At 51.5% G+C, this 21,752-nt stretch overlaps 7 protein-coding genes across 7 annotated transcripts; 3 read left to right on the forward strand and 4 right to left on the reverse strand.

Annotated features, from left to right (window-relative positions):
- Positions 1–176: 176 nt before the first annotated feature.
- Positions 177–1,442, forward strand: JCM6883_005953 (uncharacterized protein; the record flags this gene model as incomplete). The annotated part of the gene is made up of 1 exon (XM_076630408.1): positions 177–1,442. One exon carries the CDS (start codon positions 177–179, stop codon positions 1,440–1,442), a length of 1,266 nt encoding a protein of 421 aa, XP_076489467.1.
- A 173-nt stretch (positions 1,443–1,615) lies between these two features.
- On the reverse strand, positions 1,616–4,731 carry NCL1 (tRNA (cytosine-C5-)-methyltransferase; the record flags this gene model as incomplete). The annotated part of the gene is made up of 10 exons (XM_076630409.1): positions 1,616–1,820; positions 1,890–1,967; positions 2,037–2,462; positions 2,543–3,227; positions 3,295–3,425; positions 3,492–4,115; positions 4,180–4,284; positions 4,352–4,446; positions 4,511–4,630; positions 4,717–4,731. The coding sequence occupies 10 exons, from the start codon at positions 4,729–4,731 to the stop codon at positions 1,616–1,618; spliced, it is 2,484 nt and encodes an 827-aa protein (XP_076489468.1).
- A 284-nt stretch (positions 4,732–5,015) lies between these two features.
- Positions 5,016–9,676, forward strand: LYS2 (L-aminoadipate-semialdehyde dehydrogenase; the record flags this gene model as incomplete). Its single annotated transcript, XM_076630410.1, has 6 exons — positions 5,016–6,159; positions 6,223–6,666; positions 6,736–6,858; positions 6,924–7,811; positions 7,872–8,680; positions 8,747–9,676. 6 exons carry the CDS (start codon positions 5,016–5,018, stop codon positions 9,674–9,676), a joined length of 4,338 nt encoding a protein of 1,445 aa, XP_076489469.1.
- Positions 9,677–9,897: 221 nt separating this feature from the next.
- JCM6883_005956 (uncharacterized protein) lies at positions 9,898–13,641 on the reverse strand (the record flags this gene model as incomplete). Its single annotated transcript, XM_076630411.1, has 13 exons — positions 9,898–10,085; positions 10,152–10,349; positions 10,415–10,521; positions 10,580–10,698; positions 10,762–10,810; positions 10,880–11,222; positions 11,295–11,535; positions 11,598–11,737; positions 11,816–12,017; positions 12,077–12,127; positions 12,192–12,295; positions 12,353–12,900; positions 12,968–13,641. 13 exons carry the CDS (start codon positions 13,639–13,641, stop codon positions 9,898–9,900), a joined length of 2,964 nt encoding a protein of 987 aa, XP_076489470.1.
- A 263-nt stretch (positions 13,642–13,904) lies between these two features.
- Positions 13,905–15,468, forward strand: JCM6883_005957 (Gfo/Idh/MocA family protein; the record flags this gene model as incomplete). Its single annotated transcript, XM_076630412.1, has 6 exons — positions 13,905–14,156; positions 14,258–14,613; positions 14,689–14,949; positions 15,015–15,130; positions 15,197–15,306; positions 15,385–15,468. The coding sequence occupies 6 exons, from the start codon at positions 13,905–13,907 to the stop codon at positions 15,466–15,468; spliced, it is 1,179 nt and encodes a 392-aa protein (XP_076489471.1).
- Positions 15,469–15,714: 246 nt separating this feature from the next.
- Positions 15,715–18,347, reverse strand: JCM6883_005958 (uncharacterized protein; the record flags this gene model as incomplete). Its single annotated transcript, XM_076630413.1, has 4 exons — positions 15,715–15,900; positions 15,963–16,106; positions 16,170–17,727; positions 18,055–18,347. 4 exons carry the CDS (start codon positions 18,345–18,347, stop codon positions 15,715–15,717), a joined length of 2,181 nt encoding a protein of 726 aa, XP_076489472.1.
- A 387-nt stretch (positions 18,348–18,734) lies between these two features.
- JCM6883_005959 (sugar porter family MFS transporter) lies at positions 18,735–21,418 on the reverse strand (the record flags this gene model as incomplete). Its single annotated transcript, XM_076630414.1, has 16 exons — positions 18,735–18,926; positions 18,994–19,068; positions 19,144–19,152; positions 19,216–19,280; positions 19,344–19,404; positions 19,475–19,536; positions 19,608–19,869; positions 19,942–19,972; positions 20,038–20,186; positions 20,256–20,429; positions 20,494–20,548; positions 20,617–20,801; positions 20,864–20,962; positions 21,033–21,153; positions 21,219–21,250; positions 21,332–21,418. 16 exons carry the CDS (start codon positions 21,416–21,418, stop codon positions 18,735–18,737), a joined length of 1,659 nt encoding a protein of 552 aa, XP_076489473.1.
- Between the last annotated feature and the right edge of the window lie 334 nt (positions 21,419–21,752).

A 21,752-nucleotide genomic window follows, 5' to 3' on the forward strand; every position in this document is an offset into this window, starting at 1 on the left:
TTGGCATTCGTGTTGGCCGAGCTTAACTACGCAGTACTACATTCGGCCAGAAGAAGCGCCAACGGGTAAGTCGTCGGAGTCCTCACGTAATTTTGTTCTCATCTCTGATCATCTCTTGCTCCTGCAGAACCGCCTTGTTCCTCGACAATACCCCTTGGAGACACTCGAAATATGCTATGATACCCTCTCGAGACCTCCCCCCACTTCTACCGATCAATCTATCTTCCATCGTCGAGGTTTTGACTTCAATACGGAATCGATACCTATCACCAGTTACGATTGACCTACGACGACCTCTCGAACTTGGCCACGACGGGAAGACTACAGGTCACGGAGTAGGGGAGGGTCAGAGTGATTCGGAGGCGGAGAAGGAAGTAAGAGACGAATTCGAAACGAAATTCTTGCGAAATTGGCTCGAAATGGTCGTTCAACTCGGGCTCAAGCAGCTATCAAAAGGGACGGAGGATCTTGAACGATGGGAAGCAGTCATCGATGAAGCATCCGGCATGATCTCGAGACTGGAGGACGATAACGAAGATACGGATTACATTCTCCCTTCACCCTCGACCTCATCATCTTCGTCAGCTACACTGACTTCGAATCTCGTCAGAATACACAATCATACTCTCGTCTCCTCAACAACCGGTCATCGGACCTGGGGATCGGCTCCCATCCTCGCTCGACGACTCGCCCTCTCACCCGAACGCTACTTCCCTCTCTCTTCCTCGTCCTCTCCTCTGAGAGTACTCGAACTCGGAGCCGGTACTGGACTCGTTGGACTCGCAGCACTCTCCACTTTATCGAGGCTCGGATTGTCGAATGCGGTCGTTACGCTAAGCGACGGAGGAGAATCGAATGTCGATGAGATCTCGACTTCGGGAGTACTCGACAACCTGCGTCGGAACGTCAAGAATCACGTCAATCAACTCGGTACATCCGCCGTTCACGCTCAAGTCGAGACGCTTAGCTGGGACGATTACAACCCTCAACTCGACCTCGGAGGAAAACAAGAAAACGACTCTCGTCGAATAGTTCCGGAGGAGAAACGTTACGATGTAATCCTAGGGGCCGACCTCGTATACGAATCGAAACAGGCCGAGAGTCTTTGGAATGCCGTTGCCGCTCATTTGAGATTCCCTTCGAAGTCCTCGTCAACCTCCACTCAATCGCCGCCGGCTTTACACCTCGTCATCCCGCTTCGACCTACGCACGTCAACGAATCAATCGCAGTCGATACAGTATTCCCTTCACCCGAGACACGGATAGGACAGGATCAAGCGCGGATAGTAAGAAATGAGGACGGAGAACGATGGAGGTCAATCGCGAGGGAAAGGGAAGAGTTTTCAGCAGCGGATGGGTTTGGGAGTAGAGGGAGAGGGGAGAAGATTATTCAGTATAGATCTTATAGAATAGAATGGGAGAAAGTGGAGGGCTTGAGTTGATTTGCAAGAGAAAAAGACACTTTTCGCCGCGCTCTCTTTGCACGATGCGCCTCTCTGTGAGTTCCGAGTGGGCGTGCGACACAATGCGGTAAAAGCGAGGTTACAATCCCAGACCATGCGACTGATACAACACAATCTAGAAGAAGATTTTTGACGAATCCTAGCTACCTGGTTCACTCCTTCGAAGGTTCGACGACCTCTTCAACCTTCTTCTCCTCTGCGGGCTGTTCCTCTACCGACTTCTCTTCGGTAGTCTCAGTGGTGGCCGGGGTGTCCTTCTTGACGAAACTGTGAGCGGCCGTTCCGGGACCGGTAGGAGCGGGTTTTCCTCGAGCGTGAGGGGTACAATCCTCCGAGTAAAGTCGGAGTGAGAGAGCACTATCAATTGGAGAAAGATCTAGTGAGCTGGAGTCGGGATGAGAGGCAGAGAGGGAGAAGGTGAGTTACCTCTTTTCGACTTTTTCAACCATGAGGTTGACGGAAACTTTACTGATCCAGAACGCCAAGTAGAGATCCTCCTCGGCTCTACCATCACATGTCGGTATTAGTGAATCACTCAAACGTGCGAGAGAGAGACAGCGATGAGGAACTCACTCGGTATCTGCTCCTTTCGCGCCCTGAATCCTCAACACAGCACTACCCGCCTCCAACCCTTTAACCTGTTTCCTCATTTCCTCTTCTAGTAGATCCTCAAACTTGATACTAACATTCTCCATCAACTGTCTCAATTGCGCCATTCCAGCATTCACAATTCGTTTCTCTCCCAAGTAAGGTCGAATCACTTCGAGTCCTTCAGAGTTGATCCTCCATTTACAAACGTACGTTCCATCTTTCGAAGAGTCTTGTCGAGTGAAGAGTTTGACTCCGCACGAAATGAGTCGCATACGAGTGTAGGCGTTCGAAGAGAGGATCGATTTAGTGAGGGTTGAGGTGAGGTAAATTGAACGAAGGGCGGCTCCGGAAGCGTTTCGAACGAGGAGGCAATCGAAGGGGAACGAGTCGGAGATATCGAAAAAGTCCCTGCGATCAAGGAGGTGAGGATCAGCTACGAACAACGACTCGGGGAAAAAGAGAGAGAAAAAAATTCTCTCTTGACTCACTTGCAGATCTTGATTTGTTCATCCTCGAGTCCACTGAGATAGATATAAGGTTCCTCATTGAAAGGTCTCCCAGCTCCCATCATCGGTTTCGCGACCTCCCCAGCTTCAACAACAACCGGTTTCGCAACTTCCGTCTCGGAGACGTTCTCCTTCGGAACCTCCGCTACGACGTTCTGTTCCTCAGCTGCTTCCGCTACTTTTGATTTCTTCGTCTCGGGTTCACCCTCGACAGGTGAAGCAGCTCGTTCCCTCTTCGATTCATTCTTCTCCTCAACGATTTCCTCCTTGGACGACGCTTCTCCTCCTCCTCCTTTCTTGACGAGGACGCAAACGTAGAAAGCTCCGGTATCTTGCAAATGAGGGTACAACCTCAACCCATGTTGAAGACCTTGTTCCTTCGCGACTTGTTCCGAAGGGGGCCATAGAGAGGCTAACCAAGTTTTGCGAGCTCCTTTCTTGTCCTGATTGTTCGGGTGGTTCTCTTTTCCTTTTCCCTTTCCCTTTCCCTTTCCTTTGGGAGGTTCAGTCGATTCTTCTTCTTCTTCGATGACGGCCGGTTCAGAGTCGGGGGTAGAGGAAGGATGAGGAGCATCGGCGAGAGAATTGTCGAGAACTTTCCAGGTAGTGAGTCCGGGTCGTCGGAGGAGTCCGGGGAGCTCTTCAGTGACGGGGAGGATCGACATATCTGAACGTCACAAGGATAGTCAGCACAAGGACAAGGCAGTGAGCTGAGAGAGTAGAGAGAAACGAACCGGGACATTCGGCGAGAGCGGCAGAAACTACAGATTCGTTCTCCATGGGGTTCATCGAGCAGGTAGAGTAGACGAGTCGTCCCCCGGGTTTGAGTAGTTGAATACCACGGAGAAGGATACGAAGTTGCAACCTAACGCGAGCGAGAGAGCGCGTGAGTGTGAGGAAGAATAGAAAAATGAGGAGAGAGGGGACATACGAGTGAAGTCCAATCCCGTTTCCAACAGTCCAATCTCCCCAAATTCCCATGTTCTTCCTCAACGTTCCATCACCACTGCAAGGTACATCGGCCAAGATTCGATCGAACAACATTGGTTCAAACTTCTTCTCGAATTCCGTTTTCCCCAGTTTCGCGACTTTCCTCTCGTCATCGTTCGTGAACTTGAGTTTGTTCCGTTCGGATCTCGGAAGTCGAAGGGAAGGGAGTTGAGTAGCGTCGTGATTCGTTACCATCATTCCAGTTCCAGGGACTCGATGTAACGATTGATGAACCAAGAGATGACACCTTTTCGCATCGGCATCGTTCGCGATCAACAAACCTTGAGGAACTTTACTCGCACCTTCCTTCCCATCCGTCGGAGGTCCATGAAGGTCTTCGAGGATTTGAACACTTTTACTCCCGGGAGCGGCGCACATATCGAGTGCGGTATGACCAGGTTGAACGTCGAGTAACAGAGGTGGGATCATTGAAACGGCTTCTTGTCGGGAAATGTTGCCCGCGTCGGTTTCGTAGACGAGGAAATGTTGGAATTTCTTGAAAGCCTCGATTTTACGTAAAGCTGATTTCTGGATCGGGAGTTGCCAGCCGAGTTGACCGGGATACCTATCAAATCAAGACAACACGCGTCAGCCGAGAAACGATGGAGAGGGAAGGGAGGTGAGCTCACCATTGAAGAGGTTTGGGAGGAGAAAGATCAACTCCTTCGTGTTGAATACCAGTCATCATCGGGACGTAAACTTTCTCAATGTGCTTGTTGAGCGCAAGGGCAGTACTGCAACATAGAAAAGACGATCTGTCAGCTACGCATGCGAGCGCGAGAGGCTAGGGAGAGAACTTACGGTCTCGAAGTGGTCAAACGGAACGTCGTCGGAAGAGGTCGACGGAACGCCGTAAGTAACTCCTCCCATTCCGCTTCAGGTACGATGTTCTGAGCCTATCTCGTCCAAGTCCAATGGGTCAGCTGTCAATCAACTCGAGGTCGAAAGAAAGTTGCTCACCTTGTAGTACGCCTCGAATTTCGCATTGGTCTGCTCTACGACGTTGTAGTTTCCACCACTGGCATTGTTACGACTATCGGTTCTAGGTTTCGAGGGTTGATCTCCCTTCTTGCCTCTTTTCTAGAAAAGTGAGAGATGAAACATCAGAACTCTTCAGCGACTAATCCGGCTGAGATAGGCCGAAAGGCTATGGGTTGTGAGCTTACAGAGTGTCTCGCCATGATTAATAGCGGGTAAAGGCGTTGAGTCGAGCTGAGAAGAGTCAAACCGTCGGAAAGCAAGTTCGAAATTCACAAGTCTTCGAGTTCTCCCCCTTTCCACCACTTCCATCTGGTATTCAACAAAAGTGAGTGCTCGATGCTTCCAGATGCTTCTGTCCTGAAGGATCGCAGCTAAAAGCATCGTACCGTTCACAGTGGAGGCACTCGTTCGAAACTTTGCCGATTTACCTCAACTCGCCCTTCCGACTGACTACCCTAGGCCGGCAGGGGACCAATCTCTCTCGATGGTAGAAGCTCGAGAGGTCAGGTCACTCGACGCCAAGACTGGAGCCGACCTCCTTCGACTTTCCCTCTTTGACGAAGATGAAGGTCAATCTTCAGACTCGGACGACGACGACGACGACGAAGAAGACGAGGAGCATCGACAGAAAGGGATTGAGGGGACTTTGGGACAAGGTCACAAGAGATCGGGGAAAGAACGACCTACGGCATTTCATCTCTTGTTGTCGGCATTCGCTGTTCTCCTTCACCGCTACACTGGAGACACCGACTTGATCATTGCTACTTCATCCCCTTCATCTCCTGAACCTCTACTCCTTCGTATCAAGCTCGACCCTTCCGACTCGTTCTGGTCCCTCGTTAAACGAGTTCAATTCGTCGAAGCGGAAGCCGAAGAACACAAAGTCTCTTATGATGACCTCCTATCGGCACTCGGACACGATCAGGAAGCAGGTGGACCTGCCCCTCCTCCTCTCTTCCGAGTACGTTTCTTCGATTCTACCGACGCTCAAGATTCTTCGTTCCTCGAATCGACTTCTCTCACTTCAGATTTAACCGTCTTCGTTTCGACTACTCCCTCCTCAACCGATTCGACCACTACGAACGGCGCGACTCCTTCGACTCCTCAGACTCCTTCTTCTCTCCGTACCTCGTTCACTTTCACCCCTCCCCGAATTTCCCTAACGATTTCCTACAACTCTCTCGTCTTCTCTCAACCCCGTATCTCGCTCACGATCGATCAACTCGTTCATTTCCTTCACTACGCCTCGTCCCACCCTCAAGACCCGATCGGATCGATTTCCCTCTTGAGTTCGAAACAACGTAAACAACTTCCAGACCCGAAAGCCGACCTCGAATGGACCGGATTCAGGGGCGCGATCACCGACATTTTCTCGAACAACGCGAGACAATTCCCCGAGAGGACCTGTATCGTCGAATCGATCGCACCGGAAGAAGTGGGAGGAAAGAATGGGGAACGAACTTTCACGTACAGACAAATCGATGAGGCTAGTAACGTACTGGCGAGGTACCTCGTTGATAATGGAGTACAACGGGAGGAAGTAGTCACGGTTTACTCGACGAGAGGGGTCGATCTAGTCGTAGCAGTTATGGGTGTTTTGAAAGCTGGAGCCACTTTCTCCGTTATTGGTAAGTTCCCTCCTGTACTACTCCTTCTCGTGCATCTCACTGACTGCAAGAGTTTATGAACAGATCCCGCCTACCCTCCCGCTCGTCAAACCGTCTACCTGCAAGTTGCTCAACCTCGCGCACTCGTAATCCTCGCTGCTGCCGGCTCCCTCCTCCCCTCCGTCCGTCAATATGTCACCGAGAAGCTTTCGATCCGAGTCGAAGTCCCCGCACTCCAACTCCTCTCCTCCGGTACTCTCGTCGGATCCTCCCCATCTTCCTCCTCCTCCGATATTTTCTCCCCCCTCCTTTCGACCGCTTCCTCAGCACTCAATATCCCCTTGGGACCCGATTCAGTCGGAACTTTGTCGTTCACTTCGGGATCGACTGGGATTCCAAAGGGAGTTAGGGGGAGACATTTCAGTTTGACGCATTTCTTCCCGTGGATGAAGGAGAGGTTTGGGTTGTCAGAAGAGAGTAGGTTTACCATGTTGAGTGGGATTGCGCATGATCCGATTCAGAGAGATAGTAAGTTTCCCTCTCGCTCTTCGTTCCGGTGTGGATTGATAGCTGATTCGTTTCGAGCGACTTTCGTAGTTTTCACCCCTCTTTTCCTCGGAGCGAGTCTCTACATTCCGACCGCGGAGGATATCGGTACTCCTGGACGTCTCGCTGAATGGATGTCGGATAACGCCGTTACTGTCACTCATCTTACTCCTGGTGCGTCGCGCGAGCTCTTAATTCTGCGTTGAACCGGCATTGATTAGGTACTCCTCTTCGCACAGCCATGGGTCAGTTACTATCGGCTCAAGCTACTCGCCCAATTCCTTCCCTCCTCAACGCCTTCTTCGTCGGTGACATCCTCACTAAGCGCGACTGTACTCGCCTGCAACAACTCGCTCGAAACTGTCGAATCATCAACATGTTCGGTACTACCGAAACCCAACGAGCCGTCTCGTATTTCCCGATCCCTCCTTTGTCGGAAGATCCAACGTTCCTCAAAACGAGGAAAGATATCATGCCAGCTGGAGAAGGAATGATCAACGTTCAATTACTCGTCGTGAATCGTCAGGACAAGAACCAACTCTGTGCCGTTGGGGAAGTTGGAGAAATTTATGTCAGATCTGGTGGACTCGCCGAGGGTTACTTACAATTACCGGATGCGACGAAGGAGAAATTCGTCGAGAATTGGTTTGGAGTTGGAGTTGAACGACAAGATACGATCACGAATGGGAACGAACCTTGGAAGGAATGGTGGCATGGAGTTAGGGATAGGATGTACAGAACTGGGGATTTAGGTCGTTACAATCCGGATGGAACGGTCGAATGTACGGGAAGGGCCGACGATCAAATCAAGATTCGAGGGTTCCGAATCGAGTTGGGCGAGATTGATACTCATCTTTCGAGGCATCCCGCCGTGAGGGAAAACGTTACCCTCGTTCGTCGAGACAAGTACGAAGAAAAAGTTCTCGTAGCTTATTTCGTCCCGCTCGTGGGGAGTAAGGAACTAGAGGGTTTGGTTAGTGGAGACGATGAGGAACAAACGGAGGAGAGAGTAGGAGGGAAAGTTAGTCAGAATGAGGTCGCGAAGGGATTGAGGAGGTATCGCAAGTTGATCAAGAGTATCCGAGAATATCTCAAGACGAAACTTCCGAGCTACTCAGTTCCGAGTGGTAAGCTCTCTCTCTTTTTGCTTGGTATCGGATGGGAGCCTGATCCTTGATCGGCAACAGTGATTGTCCCGCTCGCTCGTATGCCTCTCAACCCGAACGGAAAGATCGACAAACCCGCTCTTCCTTTCCCCGATACCGTCGCAGCCGCCGCAGCTTCGTCCGGCACTACTTCTTCCTCCACCTCGAATGAACAGCTCACCCCTACCGAACGAACGATCCACGACATCTGGCTCCAACTCCTTCCTTCACCTCCTTCTGAAATCCCCCTCGACGAATCCTTCTTCGATCTCGGTGGACACTCGATCCTCGCCACTCGACTCATCTTCGAGCTTCGCAAGACCCTCGCCGTCGGCGCTCCTCTCGGACTCGTCTTCGATTTCCCTACGATTCGTTCTCTCGCGAAAGAGCTCGATTCACTCCGAGATTCCGACCTCGGTCTCGCTTCGAAAGGGGACAACGCCGCCGCCGCGTCCGATACGGAATACTCTGAAGACGCCGAGAAACTCGTCGATACTCTACAACCTTCGTACGAGAAACCCGCTCCTTCCGATTCGCCCAAAACCGTCTTCCTCACTGGAGCGACTGGATTCCTCGGCGCTTTCATCCTTCGTGATCTCCTTGACGTTTCGAGACGCGGTCAACACGTCAAGAAAGTCGTTTGTCACGTTCGGGCTTCGAACGTCGAGAAGGGAATGTCGAGGTTGAGGGAGAGTGGAGAAGGAAGAGCTGCTTGGGACGAGGAATGGGTCAAGAGTGGAAGGTTGGAAGTCGTGACGGGAGATCTCGAGTCGGAGAGGCTGGGTATGAGCGAAGAGATCTGGAACAGACTTGCGGAAGAGGTCGATGTGATCGTTCACAATGGAGCGATCGTAAGTTCACCTTTCCAACCTCTCCTTCACCTCTACAAGCCCCTGACGCCTGTTCTTCTCGTTCAGGTCCACTGGGTCTACCCTTACAAACAACTTCGAGCTGCGAACGTTCTCGCAACTCTCGCCGTTATCGAACTCGCTTCGATCTCTCGACCAAAGGCGCTCTCGTTCGTCTCCTCTACCGCGGCGATCGAGAAAGCTCACTACGTCCGAATGGCCGACTCGATCGTTCAACAAGGAGGGCTCGGAGTTTCCGAATCGGATCCTCTCGACGCGGGCAAAGTCGGGCTCAAAGGAGGCTACGGTCAATCGAAATGGGTTTCGGAACGACTCATTCTCGAAGCTGGACGACGAGGACTCGCAGGATCGATCATTCGACCGGCGTACATTGTCGGAGATTCAACTTTGGCGACGACGAACACGGATGATTTCCTCTGGCGTCTCGTGAAAGGTTGTATTCAACTCGGTCACATTCCCGATATCGAGAATACGATCAACATGGTTCCAGTCGATCACGTAGCGAAAATTACCGCCTGCGCCGCCGTTCAGCCTTCAGACGAACCTCTTCGAGTTCATCACGTCACGGCTCGTCCCGCTCCTCGATTCAACCGATTCCTCTCTGCGCTCAAACTCTACGGTTACAAGGTCGAGAAGACGGAATACCTTCTTTGGCGAACTCTCCTCGAACAACACGTTCTCCGAACTCAAGACAACGCTCTCTTCCCTCTCCTTCACTTCGTTCTCGACGATCTCCCAACTTCGACGAAAGCGGCCGAACTCGACGATACGAACACGGTCAAACTGTTACGTAGCGCTGGGCAAGCCGAGACGGTCACGGTCGACGACGCTCAAATGGGACGATATTTGGCGTGGTTGATCGCGGCTCAATTCGTCGAATCACCTCCGAGAGCCGGCGAGGAGGGTGTCCTGTCGTTACCGGATCTCGACTTACAAGGTGGAGTGAGAGCTATCGGTCGATCTTCGGCAGGAAAGTAAAGAAGTGAATTTAGTAGATCGAATTTGTTTATACAAAACCCGCCTGTCTCCTTATTGTCATGCATTGCGAGTAGTGGTCAATCTCCTCTCTGCTGGTCGACAGCTCTCTTGAGGCGGAGCGTTGATCTGCAGCTCTCTCTTGTGGATCCTCGAGAATCGTGATTGAAACGCAAAAGAGAAGACAACATGTTTCAAGCTACAGAGTGGAGAGGACGAGAGATCTATTCTCCAGGAGAAGGGAGGAAGTTTTCTGGAGCTTCACCAAACATCGCTCCGCTCGCGACGTTGTCCGGATACTCGACCGACAACCAACTTTCTCCCGTGAAACCTTGTTTGAAGGTCGAATCAGATGAGACTGCGTCTTGCGTACCAGCGGGCCAGCCTTGTTGCGAAGCGATACCGTATGTATCTTGAAACGTCGGAAGCTATTCATCAGTGCGAGATCGACAGACTGAAGAATAGATTCTTCACGTACCGAAAACGAATAGTTGACTTGGCGTACCGATCAATCCACCACCAAGAGGGAACAGCTGATCGTCTCCTCCAGATTGATCTTGGTCTTGACCGCCAGAAGAGGAGATGTCGTTGATGTACGACGGATTGTCGTAAACAGTTTGTTGAGGAATGATCGTATCGAGAGGAATCGCAGGGACGAGAGGTTCAACGTGCAATCCTGCAAGTGAGGATCGAAGTAATCAGAAGCTGTTACGTGACTGATAAACTTCGATGGAGACCTACGAGCTGAAGGACGTTTCGCTTCTTCGCGTCGAAGAGCGGAGAATCGCGACAGTCTGTTTGCCGCTTTCGGCGTGTAATAACATGACAGTTCGAGAGCTCGTTGGAACCTGAGGAATGGAAGATGAGTATCGAGTTCGGCTCGACGGCGAGAGAAGGAAAACGAACCAGTCCAACTCGGTTTCTGTGATCTCGTATTCTGCCGAAGGAGGTCCTCCCGGAGTTCCAACTCGTTGAAGAACCCATTCCGACCAGTCGTTCAAGATCTCCAATTGCATCATCATGTGCTGTAGAAAAGATATGCAAGCGATCAGCATCGATCGCCTCCGAGCTGAAAGAGTGAAACTTACGTGAACGAGATGCTTGTCTTGCGAGGAAAGGAACAGTTGAGCGTAGAAGCTATCGAAAATAACAATTCCGTGAGTACTCGCTCGAACTCGGGAGGGAAGGAGGTCGAGCTCGACTCACGCGGAAAGTTTCAAGCATTTCCTCACCCGCAACGCACTCTCCTGTCTCATACTCGCCAACAACGGATCACCTTCTCCTTCAGTCCAGATCCCTTCACCGTTTCGATCCTTCTTGAGCCAAATATGCATCAAATTGATCAAATCGACCAAGATTGAATCGGCTCGAACTCCCAGGAGGACGAAATGATCGAGAGCGTAAGGTGAATCGTCGAGATCTGCGACTTGGGTTTGATCGAGGTGGACAAAGATCGATTGAAGATGTTGTAACGAATTGTGAACGCTGTCGATCAGAGTCCAGAGGTTCTTGAGAAGTGGGAGTGGAGAAGGGGAACTCGGTCGTCGACCTGTCAAAGCGGCAAGGATTGCGAGTCAGCTTCCCGAGAGATCGGATGCGATAGAAGAAGACTATAACTCACTCATTGTGAGCTGTGCGAAGAGTCGAGCGCAACCCGAGACCCAAATAATTCCCTGAGTGATCGCATCAGTCAACTTCTCCTTGTTGAGCGGTCTCTGCAAGATCTTGTCGAGTTCGTCGAGGAGGTTCGAGCCGGGGAAATCGGGAATTGGAACTCCGTCGGTTACGTAGTAGTTTTCGAGTTCGCTTGTCGAGATGAATGAGGGACGAGAGGAAGACGCAGCGATGACGGCGTCGGCGAGCTACGAGCACGAGGAAAGTTTAGTTGTCATCACCGCGAGAGTGAATGGGAAGAGTTTCTTACGAAGAGAGCTGTTCCAGGACCGATTCGAGGATCTCGACCTGTCCGTTCTTTACGTTCGACCGCCTTGAACCGAAGGTCGTGATACATTCCCGCCGCGATCCGAGTGAAAAGTCGACTTTTCTGCGGTACAATCTCCTCGTCTGATTCAACTGAGAATGAGCATACTTGAGTTCACTTGAGGCCCTCGAGCATGAAGAAAGAATCGGGGTTTGACTTACAGATCAAGACTTGAGTGACACCGATGATCGCATCGAGGTCGGAAAGGTTGGTGCTTTCGAGCATGCCGTTGACCCAGCAGACTTCTCGAGCACGTCTTTCGAGCGCTCGACATGCGATCTCCCTTCGTTCGCCGGCGTAGAGGAACAGAGGCGGTGACGGACTGGCGTCAGCGAGAGATTGAGTTGCGACTCCGAGTAGCGCCTGAAGCAAGACGAAATCAGGCGGGAAACACAAGAAGAGATGAAGGGAAGAAAACGCACCGAATGAGGACTGGCTCGTGCTCCGAGAGCGCAGAGCACTGCGACAGCACACTATTGAGCGTAACGGTTTATTAGTCACGAAGACTCACGGAATTGTCGCGAAAGGAGCACTCACTTGGCCGGCACCGTCGAGTTTGTCCAAATTTGCCTTGTAGTAATCGAGTTGATCTGCCAACGGCTTGATTCCGGGAATGTTGGCACAGCAGGCACGTGTCGCAGCTGCAGGTAGGGACGCGAATTAGCGAGGGTCAAAGAAATGAGAGAAGCAGAACTTACCATCCAACAAATGAATCGTCAACTGCTTCATAACTTCGGTTTCGCCCAACCTCCAATTTGGATTCGTATGGCCCAAATTCGGTATCGAATGCATACCCATCAAATGACTGATGAGATGGACCGTTTCGTCTTGTTTGAACCGTAGTTGATTCGAATAAATTTCGCCGATTCCGTTGATGATCGAACTCGGTCCAATCTCCGAAGGGGTCGGAGGCGTTCGAGAGGGATTACTACCACTCCCACTTCCACTTCCGCTCCTGCTTCCGCTCCCACTTGTTCCCGAGCCCGATCGATGACTCGCCGGATTGTCTCGATTCAAACTCGGACGTCGTTCCGTCGATGGTGGTGCCGTCGTGTTGCTGCTTGTGGACGCTTTCAACTGTCGTTCGAGAGCAGCGACCTTGCTTTGTAGTTCGACAACCTTTTGTGCGTCTCCTCCTTCTTCGAATTCGTCGACGTTGACTGTGTCGACGTAGTTGCAGACCTCCCTTCTCTTTCGACACCGATCGCAGACTGGATACACTCGATCACATCGTACTCGTCGATCCCTGTCCATTCACGAACGGGTTAGTACAAGATCGAAAAGCTTGAGGGATTTTCAACCGAAAAACGAACCTGCACTTGCGACAAGATTTGTCTGCTTTCTTCACCAATTTCTTGTCTCCCGCTTTCTCTCCCTCTGCCTCTTTCCCATTCTGCTGTGTTGTTGTTCTAGGGTCTCCGAGACCGAACGACGGTAACGAGTCGTAGGCTTTTTGTAGATTGAAATTTGACGAACTCGCAACGGGAAGATCGTCGTGTTCTCCTCCTCCTCCTGACACTCCACTACGAGTCGAATCTGATTCTCGTCGTTCTGTATCGATGGATTGGTTGTTCTGCCAACTAGGGAGAGAACCTTGTTGGTCAGGGAGAAGGAAGGAAGAAGGATTCGAAAGATCGAAATCCGGGAATGGAATCGGTTGTTCTGACGAGGTCGGGAGGTGAGCGTGATGAGGATGTGGATGAGAACTGTTTGAGATCTGATAGGGTTCGTAGCGTTTAGGTCGGTGAGGTTGATGTTCTGTTCTGGAAGAGGAATTCCATTGACTCGGCTCTTGCTGTTGGTTCCACGTTCCGTCTTCTGGTAGGTACTGATCTGGGTTCCATCCTGTCACTCCAGACGCCGCTACTTGGTTCGAGTCGACGTCGTCCTGTTCGACGATGTCTCCGATCGGATTCGCAGTTCGTTGATGAATCGAAGAAGGATCCCAATTGCTCGAGAAGCCTCCGTAGCTGTTGTTGTAACTCATACGGAGACGTTCACTCTGTTCGGTCGGTTGCGCCCCTAGTGCAAACCGAGATCGAGAGTTGAGATGCGGATGCAATCAGGAGCACTGCAAAGTTTCCTCTTCGAAATTCGTGAAATTCGATGAATCATTTCAATGCTACTTGATTCGTAATAGCCTGTGTGATGTGGAGGACCTCTTTCTCCTCCTTCCTCCATTCTTCTGAACCTCGACTTGGGAAGAACCTCAATTTCCAACTTTACTCGCGTCGACTCAGTCAAGTCACAATGCCTTCGAGTTCAACTCCCTCAGTCTGCAAGTGGGGAATCCTTTCCACCGGTTGGATCGCTCAGCAGTTCACTCGAGACCTCTTGATCGACCCCACGACCCGAGGAACTAAAGATGTCGAACATCGAATCGTCGCAGTCGCTTCGAGGACGAAAGAAAAAGCCGATAAATTCGTCGCAGAAGAATGGGGCGAACGAGAAACGAAGGATGTAAAGACTTATGGTAGCTACACAGAGTTGTACAACGACGAGGTGAGTCTTCTGTCTCGAACGCGATCGTCCGCGAGTCCGAGGAGAGAGGAAAACGAATTTTGCTTTTTGACGAAACTGACTCGTCTTCTGTCTCTTGTTAGAACGTCGACGTGATCTACATCGGTACACCTCACTCTCACCACTACCGCAACGCACACGACGCTCTCTCCGCCGGCAAGAACGTCCTCTGCGAAAAGAGTATCACGGTCACTTCAGATCAAGCTAGAGCGCTCGTCGATCTCGCTCGGGAGAAGAACCTCTTCCTCATGGAGGCCGTCTGGACTCGATTCCAACCCTACGCTTACAAGATGCAAGAGATCCTTCAGAGTGGTGCAATCGGAGAGATCAGAGCGGCTTCAGCCGAGCTTTGTATCGATTTTGGACCGACGGCGGAAAAGAACCCGGAGCACAGGATCGTTAACCCTGATCTAGCAGGAGGTGCACTTCTCGATCTTGGGTAAGTCAGACCTCGTCAGGACATCCTCACACCGAGAGAGCGGCTTGTACTGATCCAATTCTGACCTACTCGTAGACCTTACCCTTGGACTCAACTATGCCTTGCTCTATCCCCAAAAACTCAAGCGACCAACGACCGTCTGCCAATCCCGAAAGTCGTCACGTCGATGACCAAGACCTCGAGCGGAGTAGACGCGAGCACGGTCGCAGCTCTCGAATTCCCTCAGGAAGATGGTCGAATCGTTCATGGCACCTTCACCGCAGCTCAAGACCGTCAAAGTGAGCATTCAAGAGTGCTACTCGTGCAAGGATCGCTCGGTTACTTGGAAACGCAATGGTGAGTGAGATCTCTCCTCAGTTTCCCGTTCGAGCGGTGATTCTGATTGAAAGTTTCTTGGTCAGGCCGACTTTCCGACCGAAGAGTTTGCGATACAAAGCCTGGGACTCTGTAGACGATTACAACTCGGGAGAGAAAGAACCGACTAAATCGGAAGAATTCTCGTTCGAACCTCGTCCTGGTCAGTTCGAATCGCTCGTTCCTATCCGTCAGCGGATATCCCTGACACCTAGAGTCATGTCGACAGGAAACATCTGGGGTTTCGCCTGGGAGGCTGATGAGGTAGCTCGTTGCCTTCGAGATGGAAAGAAAGAATCGGATCGAATGCCCTTGAACGAAACTGTCCGAATGATGGAGGTCAGTCTCAACATCCCGCTCTCCCTCGTTCGCTAACGTCGGCGCAAGCTTGACTGACTCTTTCGCTGACCTGAATAGACTTTCGACGAGATGAGGAAACAAGGACAATTCGTTTACCCCGAGTCGCTCGAAACTTTGGACCTCTCGCAGGCACCTTGTTGATCGCACTCGTAGAGACCCGAAAGGAAAGTCTTTGCAAGAAAGGAAATGTCATCTAGTAGTTTATCACGACTGAAAGTGAGGGGAGAGCAATGGAAGAGCGAGGAAAAAGCTACAGATTTTGTGAAAGGAACGAAAGTTGAAGTACGAAAAACAACACAAAGTGCACTGAGGAGAAAAGAGTGGGGACAGAGGCAATGTCTGGAAGGATGCAAGAACGACAAGGGTACGAAGATGGATTTTTTGAACTCAGTCAAGACGTCGTCGTTTTCCTCCTTCTGGCCGAGGATATGACGAGTCTTCGTTCGGCGTCACTGGCGATGTACCAGTGAGCGCGCAGAAGTACTGAGCGAGCGCGAAAGGGTCGGGATCTGAGGAAATTGGTGTTGCGGGACGGGCCGAGTTCGTCGTAGCAGCGGAATTGCGAGGATCGAGCTAAAGAGACAGCTCTCACTGTGAGTATGGGGGCGAATGAGAGAAGAATAGGGAGAACTCACCTTAGCGAGAGCGGGCTTTCCGAGAGCTCGAACTGAAGATTCAAGGAAATCGACCATTTCGTCTTCGAAATCTGATAGCGGGTACTTTGCGCTCAGTTGTCGGAGATGTTGGATCAAGTTCTTGTCTCGAGGTACGTTGAGGAACTGTCGGGGAAAGAGTCGTTAGCGATCTGCTGTTTACCTGTTTGAAAGAGTTAGAAAACTTACCTCATGAATTCGATCCCTCATTCCACGTTCGTAATCAGCCTGAGCGACATCCCGTGATCCGAAGAGAGCATGAGCGGCTTCAACCAACTCCATCGCTTCTCGTTCCCGATTCCTCATCTTGACTTCTTCCTCATCTTCCTCTTCCTCATCACTCTCCTCATCACCGTCGTCTCCGTCACCAGCACTTTCCACTACTGCCACTGGTTCTTCTCGCTTCTTCGGGAGAGCGGGAGGTTTCCTCGTTGCCGTACTCCATCCTCGTCCTTCCCACACTCCGCAGCCAACTCCGAACAGCGTTTCGATCCCCTCTGTTCCCGTCCACCCATCGACGAGGTATCCCTCGAGACACGCCTGAGTCAAAAGCGAAGTCAAGAGTTCGTACCAAGCCGAAGTCGCATGAACGTCGTAAACCATTTCTCTCCCCTTTCCTTTTCCCTCTCTCGCCTTCTTCTCCTTCTCCTCCTCGTCGTCCTCCTCTCGGTCCTCTTTGAAGCGTGCTTTCGTATCGGCGATGAAGTCGGCCGAGAGTTTCAAGAAAGTCGGAACGAGGGAAACGAGGGATTTCTTCGTTCCTTCTTCTCCTCCTCCATTCGATCCGAGTCCAGCTCCCGGGACGTTCCTTCGTCGATGTTGAGCGTGATCAGAAGCTCGTTCCGATTGCTCCGTGATCAAGGTCGTGCAGACGGAACAGGAAGAGACTCGATGGCGTCGGCAGAAGGAAGTCGTGAGGGAGGGAAGAGGAGAGGTTGCGAAGATCGATTTTGCGCGAGATCGCATCGATTGCGAGAGAACGATACGGTAGTCCATATGAGGAGTCGCCGTGAGATCGCCCGCTGTCGAGGTAGAAGCTCCTCCTCGAGCCAAATCGCCGAAGACGGACGAACCGGGAATCGCCGACGATGATGCCGTGACGTCGGGATCGAGGGGTTTATCATCGAAGGATGGGGAAGAAGGAGCGGGTTCCGAAGGTTTACCGCCGAATTTGAGGTCGATGAGGGATTGCGCGACTGAATGAGATCGATCTCTTGGTGAGCGGGAATCGTTCGCGTGAGTCGAGGTTGAGAGGTAAAGAGTAGTCGTATCGGGAGAAGTAAGAGGTTTGAGAGCGACGAGTTCTTCGACGTCGACGGAAGGGTGAACCGTGTCTTCGTCGATTTTCGTGATTGCTCGTTCTCCCGAAGGAGAGACGAGGAGCTCCTCCGCGAGCGCCGCTAGTACTACTCGACGTTCGACTGAAGATGGTAACGATCCCTCCCGTCGACTCGATTGAAGGAGGTTGAGTCCGAGCTTCCAAAGTCCTTGAGTCTTCTGTTCCGTTTCGAACCATTCTGAATCAATTTTGACGTCTTCGTAATCGTTTCCTCCTCCTCCTCCTTGACGCTGATCCGCTTCAGCCCAGTGTAGTAACGTGCGAGTACCGTGTTCGGCGGAGTAAGCCGAGAGGCGGGAAGAGGTTGCGAGGTGTAAAGTGTACGAGAGAATGTTTGAACGCGAAGAGCGGGAAGGTGCTCGAGGTGGAATCGATTGGAGTAGGTGGGAAGCTGGATGTTGAGGTGCTCTGTAACATAAGGGCGACGGTGTCAGTGCTCGATTCTACACGTCGGAATCACAGTTGCTCCTCGCTTCCCCCGCATATTTATCGATCGGAACCTTTCGGAGGTGAAAGGGTGGGTCTGCACTCGCTTCCTCCTCGCTTCCATCCCTCTGAGAGATCGGACTGCAATGTAGCTTTCTGATGGGATACCTGATTGCGCTGCCCGCGGAACGAGAGAGGAGAGAGTTCAAGATCGCGCGATCAAGTCCCAATCTTCCTTTCCAGCGCGGACTCGTACTCCGTTGCCCGTAGAGACCATCGAGAGAACTTAAATAGACCTAGTTAACTCACCTATAGCCCTGTAGAGTCATCTTGTCGACTCCTTCGGATGCCGCTGGAGGTCTCAAATTGGAACTTTCTTTCGGTTGCAACGCTTGCCATTTCTCGAATTGACGCTTCGTGATGAAATGTTGAGGTTCCGATTGTACCTTGACGCCATTCGGTAACGGCGGGTGAGGGTTCGAGGGACTCGGAGTGGTCGAATTCGGATGGTGGATAACAAAGTTGAACGCTGAAGAAGCCGAGAGGAGCTGAGCGTCGAGCGGTGACGCTGGAATGATGATCGATGATGGTGGTGCCGCCATTGCTGGCGGGTAGAGTGAGGCGGGAGAGAGATCTGGTCGGAGAAAGACGTCGACCCGGAAGTTTAATTTGCATCGCTCACGGCGATTCTCGCTTCAGGCGGATAAATTCGTCCTCTTCTCTCTCGCACGACGCAATCTCGAATCTCCTGCACTCGGATCTGGACGGTCTCGTTCGAATTCGCCGCGGGCTCCCAGAGTAGGTTCTCTCACATTGCATTGAACTTGCGATCGGTGCTCAATCTCTTTCGAGTCGAACGTTGCGAAATCTGCTCATCATGATCAGAACGAGCTCGAAATATGATATGTATGATATGATATGAATCTCTACAGTCTACAGCTTCAAAATCTAAACTTTGTACACATTCGAATTCGCTTGAGAAATCTTGTTCAAGCGATTTCCCTCTTTCCTTCGCGACGACCATCGACAGACTCGACGAACTCTTGTTGGGCGTTCGGTTTCTGGTTGCTGAAGAGTACTTCTTCTTTCATTCCGTTTTGACGGTCGGCACGTTCCGACTGCAGAGTCGCCATGACTTGCGGATTGGCTCTCCAGACGTTCTTGGTGTACCACAGTCGATCCTGCGCATTCGTCGCAAGGGAGTGAGTTAGCTGAGGAGGAAGCGAGAAAAGAAAGCAGGGAACCAACCATTTCTTCTAGAGGAACGTTCTTTGTCTCCGGAAGAAGCAGAGCGAGGTAAGGAATCGATAAGATCATCATGCTCTGCGACGAAAAGCAAATAGGTCGTCAGCAAACGTTTCACGACGGGACAGGCTTGGTTAGTGCAGTGAAGCTCACAGCGAAGAACTGTCCACGAGAGAGGTAAGTCAGTGCTGTGCCGGCTCAGAAAGATCAAAAAATGCAACTCACGAGATAAACACCGTATCCCATTTGCGCAAACATGTTCGGGGTCCAGCGACTGATGATGAAGTTCCCTGGTGCCGCGTTCGAGAGGTCAGCGATGAGCTCGATCTGGAAATCGGTCAGTTCAGACTTACAGAACCAGTTCGAGGTAGCCGCGACGCATTGTGTTACTTGTCTCACGGCTCCCGGAAAGACCTTGTCGAGGTGAAAATCGACGTCAACCTCGAGTACGAGACGAGGAGGAAGAGAAGAAACGGTGACTCACTTCAGAGCAAACAACCCAAGGCGTTCCGTTCCACGAGAGTGAGTAGAATAGAGTCCAGACGTCTACGGTAGGAGAATGAACGGTCATCAGAACGGCACGGTCGAAGTCAACCCGAAGGATTCTGGAAACTCACAGAAAAAGACGATAGCAGCCGTTCCTCCAGAATCGAGGCTCGCGTTCGTACGTTCTTGAGGTTTTCCAATTGCGATATAAGCTCCGATGATATACATTGAGATCGCTCCTCCCACGGAACCGAAAATGAGGAGTCCACGGCGACCGAATTGATCGATCAAGAGGAACGCCCAGATCAGGGAACAAACGGTCTTGACGACTCCGAAGAGCCCTGTCGTAAGAAGCGATGTCGACCCTCCTGTTAGTCCGAGAGACCTGAAAACCTGTCGAACAAACCGAGAGATAGCGTTAGATGTCGGATCGCTCTGACGAAAGAACCCGAAAAAGAGACGCACTGTCGGGGAATAATAGTTGATTGCGTTGATTCTGAAGATGAACGAGCTTCAAGTCAGCTTCTTGTCTAATGTCCTAGATTAAGGGACGATGTATACCCTGTCGCATTCTGCCATAAGAACAGAGTTGACACGATGATCAATCTCCTCGCGAGATACCAATTCGTGAAAACTTGACGGAAAGGGGCCCAGAAGCCAGTGCCAACGGCGGTACGATCGTTTTCGACTTGAAGGTCGATATCGTTGATCTAACGAAACGAGGGTATGAGTTTGAGATAAGAGAAAAGGGGGAGAGCCAGAGAAAAGAAACGACTCACCTCTTGAATAAGGTATGCGTCGTTTCGATCAAGTTTGCGGATGTAACAGAGGTTTTTGATCGCTTCGTCCCGTCGAGATCTCATGACGAGCCAACGAGGAGACTCGGTGATGAAGAAAGGAATCCCGAGTAAGAAGAGTCCTCCCGGAATGAGCTGAACTCCAAAGGGGATGATCTTCAGGGAGAGAAAGTTGTGGATCAGTTCTGAGTTCGAAGATGTGCTGGAGATACAAACTCACCCATTGCTTGCGAGAAGGCGCGATGTGTTGAGTGACACCGTAATTGATGAAGAATCTTTCGAGTGAGCAATATAAGGTGAGTCTTCACTCGTTCCAGCTATCCGAATGGAGCGGAGAACGTACCCGACAAGTCCTCCCATTTGCCAACCGATTTCGTACATACCGACGAGTTGACCTCGAATCGCAGGCGGCGCGATTTCCGAAATGTAAAGCGGCGTCAAACTCGAAGCTGCACCAATACCGAACCCTGCGATAACGCGACCAGCGTAGATCGGTGCGAGACCTCTTGCAGAATCGGCCGCGAGCATCTACCCGCGAGGGCGAGAGAGGTCAGCATTTGTGCCGGATTGAGACGTGAATGAGAACTCACGATTCCAGCTCCGAGACAGAAGATTGCTGATGCGAGCAGTAGACCCCATTTACGACCGAGCATAAATCCAGAAGGGTATCCGAAAATACTACCGAAGAACTATCATCGACAAAGTTTTCGTTTCGTTAGCGTTCCGATCAGTTCGCTTCGAGGCAAAGAGCACACGTACAGCACCGGCTTGATAGGTTGATACGAGGTTCGAGTCAATGCTGGAGATCTCCGCTGCCGTTTTTAGGTCGAGTCCAAACTCTGCTTTGAACGAGGCGAGCGAAATCGACGTTCCGAAGAATCTGTACAAAGGAGAGATCGGTGAGAACCTGGCGAGCCCGACAAGGTCCGACCAGAATCAGCTTACGCAGAGTCGTACCCAATCATGATTGCGGCGATCTAGCTCGACGGAGAGAGGACGGACGATATCAGCCTTTCGCAAGCTCGACGATTGAAACGAAAAGGAATATGGTCACGAACGGCGGCAGTGATGGCGGCTCCGTAGACATGCATGTTGTAGACCGCCTTTGGCGTCGGCCTATCTTCGACCCTCTTGAATCCCGCCATTCTTGCGAAGCTTCGAATCGAAAAAGTTGAAGGACGGAAATGAAAACGCAGAGATTGGGTAGTAAGCACCTTGCTCGGCCTCGATTCGAAGGGGGGCGTCTAGCTGAGGTTGTTGAGATAGCGGAGTTGGTTCGGCGATGCTTAAGGCGTGCTCGACTGTGCCGGGGGGAATGGAGAGAAAGGGAAGAAGAGAGAAGATGCTCGTCAACCGGGGACGAGACTGGGGTAGCTCGGAGCGTTTTCAAGGGTCCCCGAGGCTGACGATAGGGTCTTGGAAGCGCGCACGAGGTGGGGGCGGAAGAGAGAGGGCGAATCTGGAAAAAGTTGAGGAACC

This window comes from Sporobolomyces salmoneus, assembly GCF_050403485.1.
Source record: "Sporobolomyces salmoneus JCM6883 DNA, S_salmoneus_JCM6883_v1_ctg10, whole genome shotgun sequence".
Taxonomy (NCBI): Eukaryota; Fungi; Basidiomycota; class Microbotryomycetes; order Sporidiobolales; family Sporidiobolaceae; genus Sporobolomyces; species Sporobolomyces salmoneus.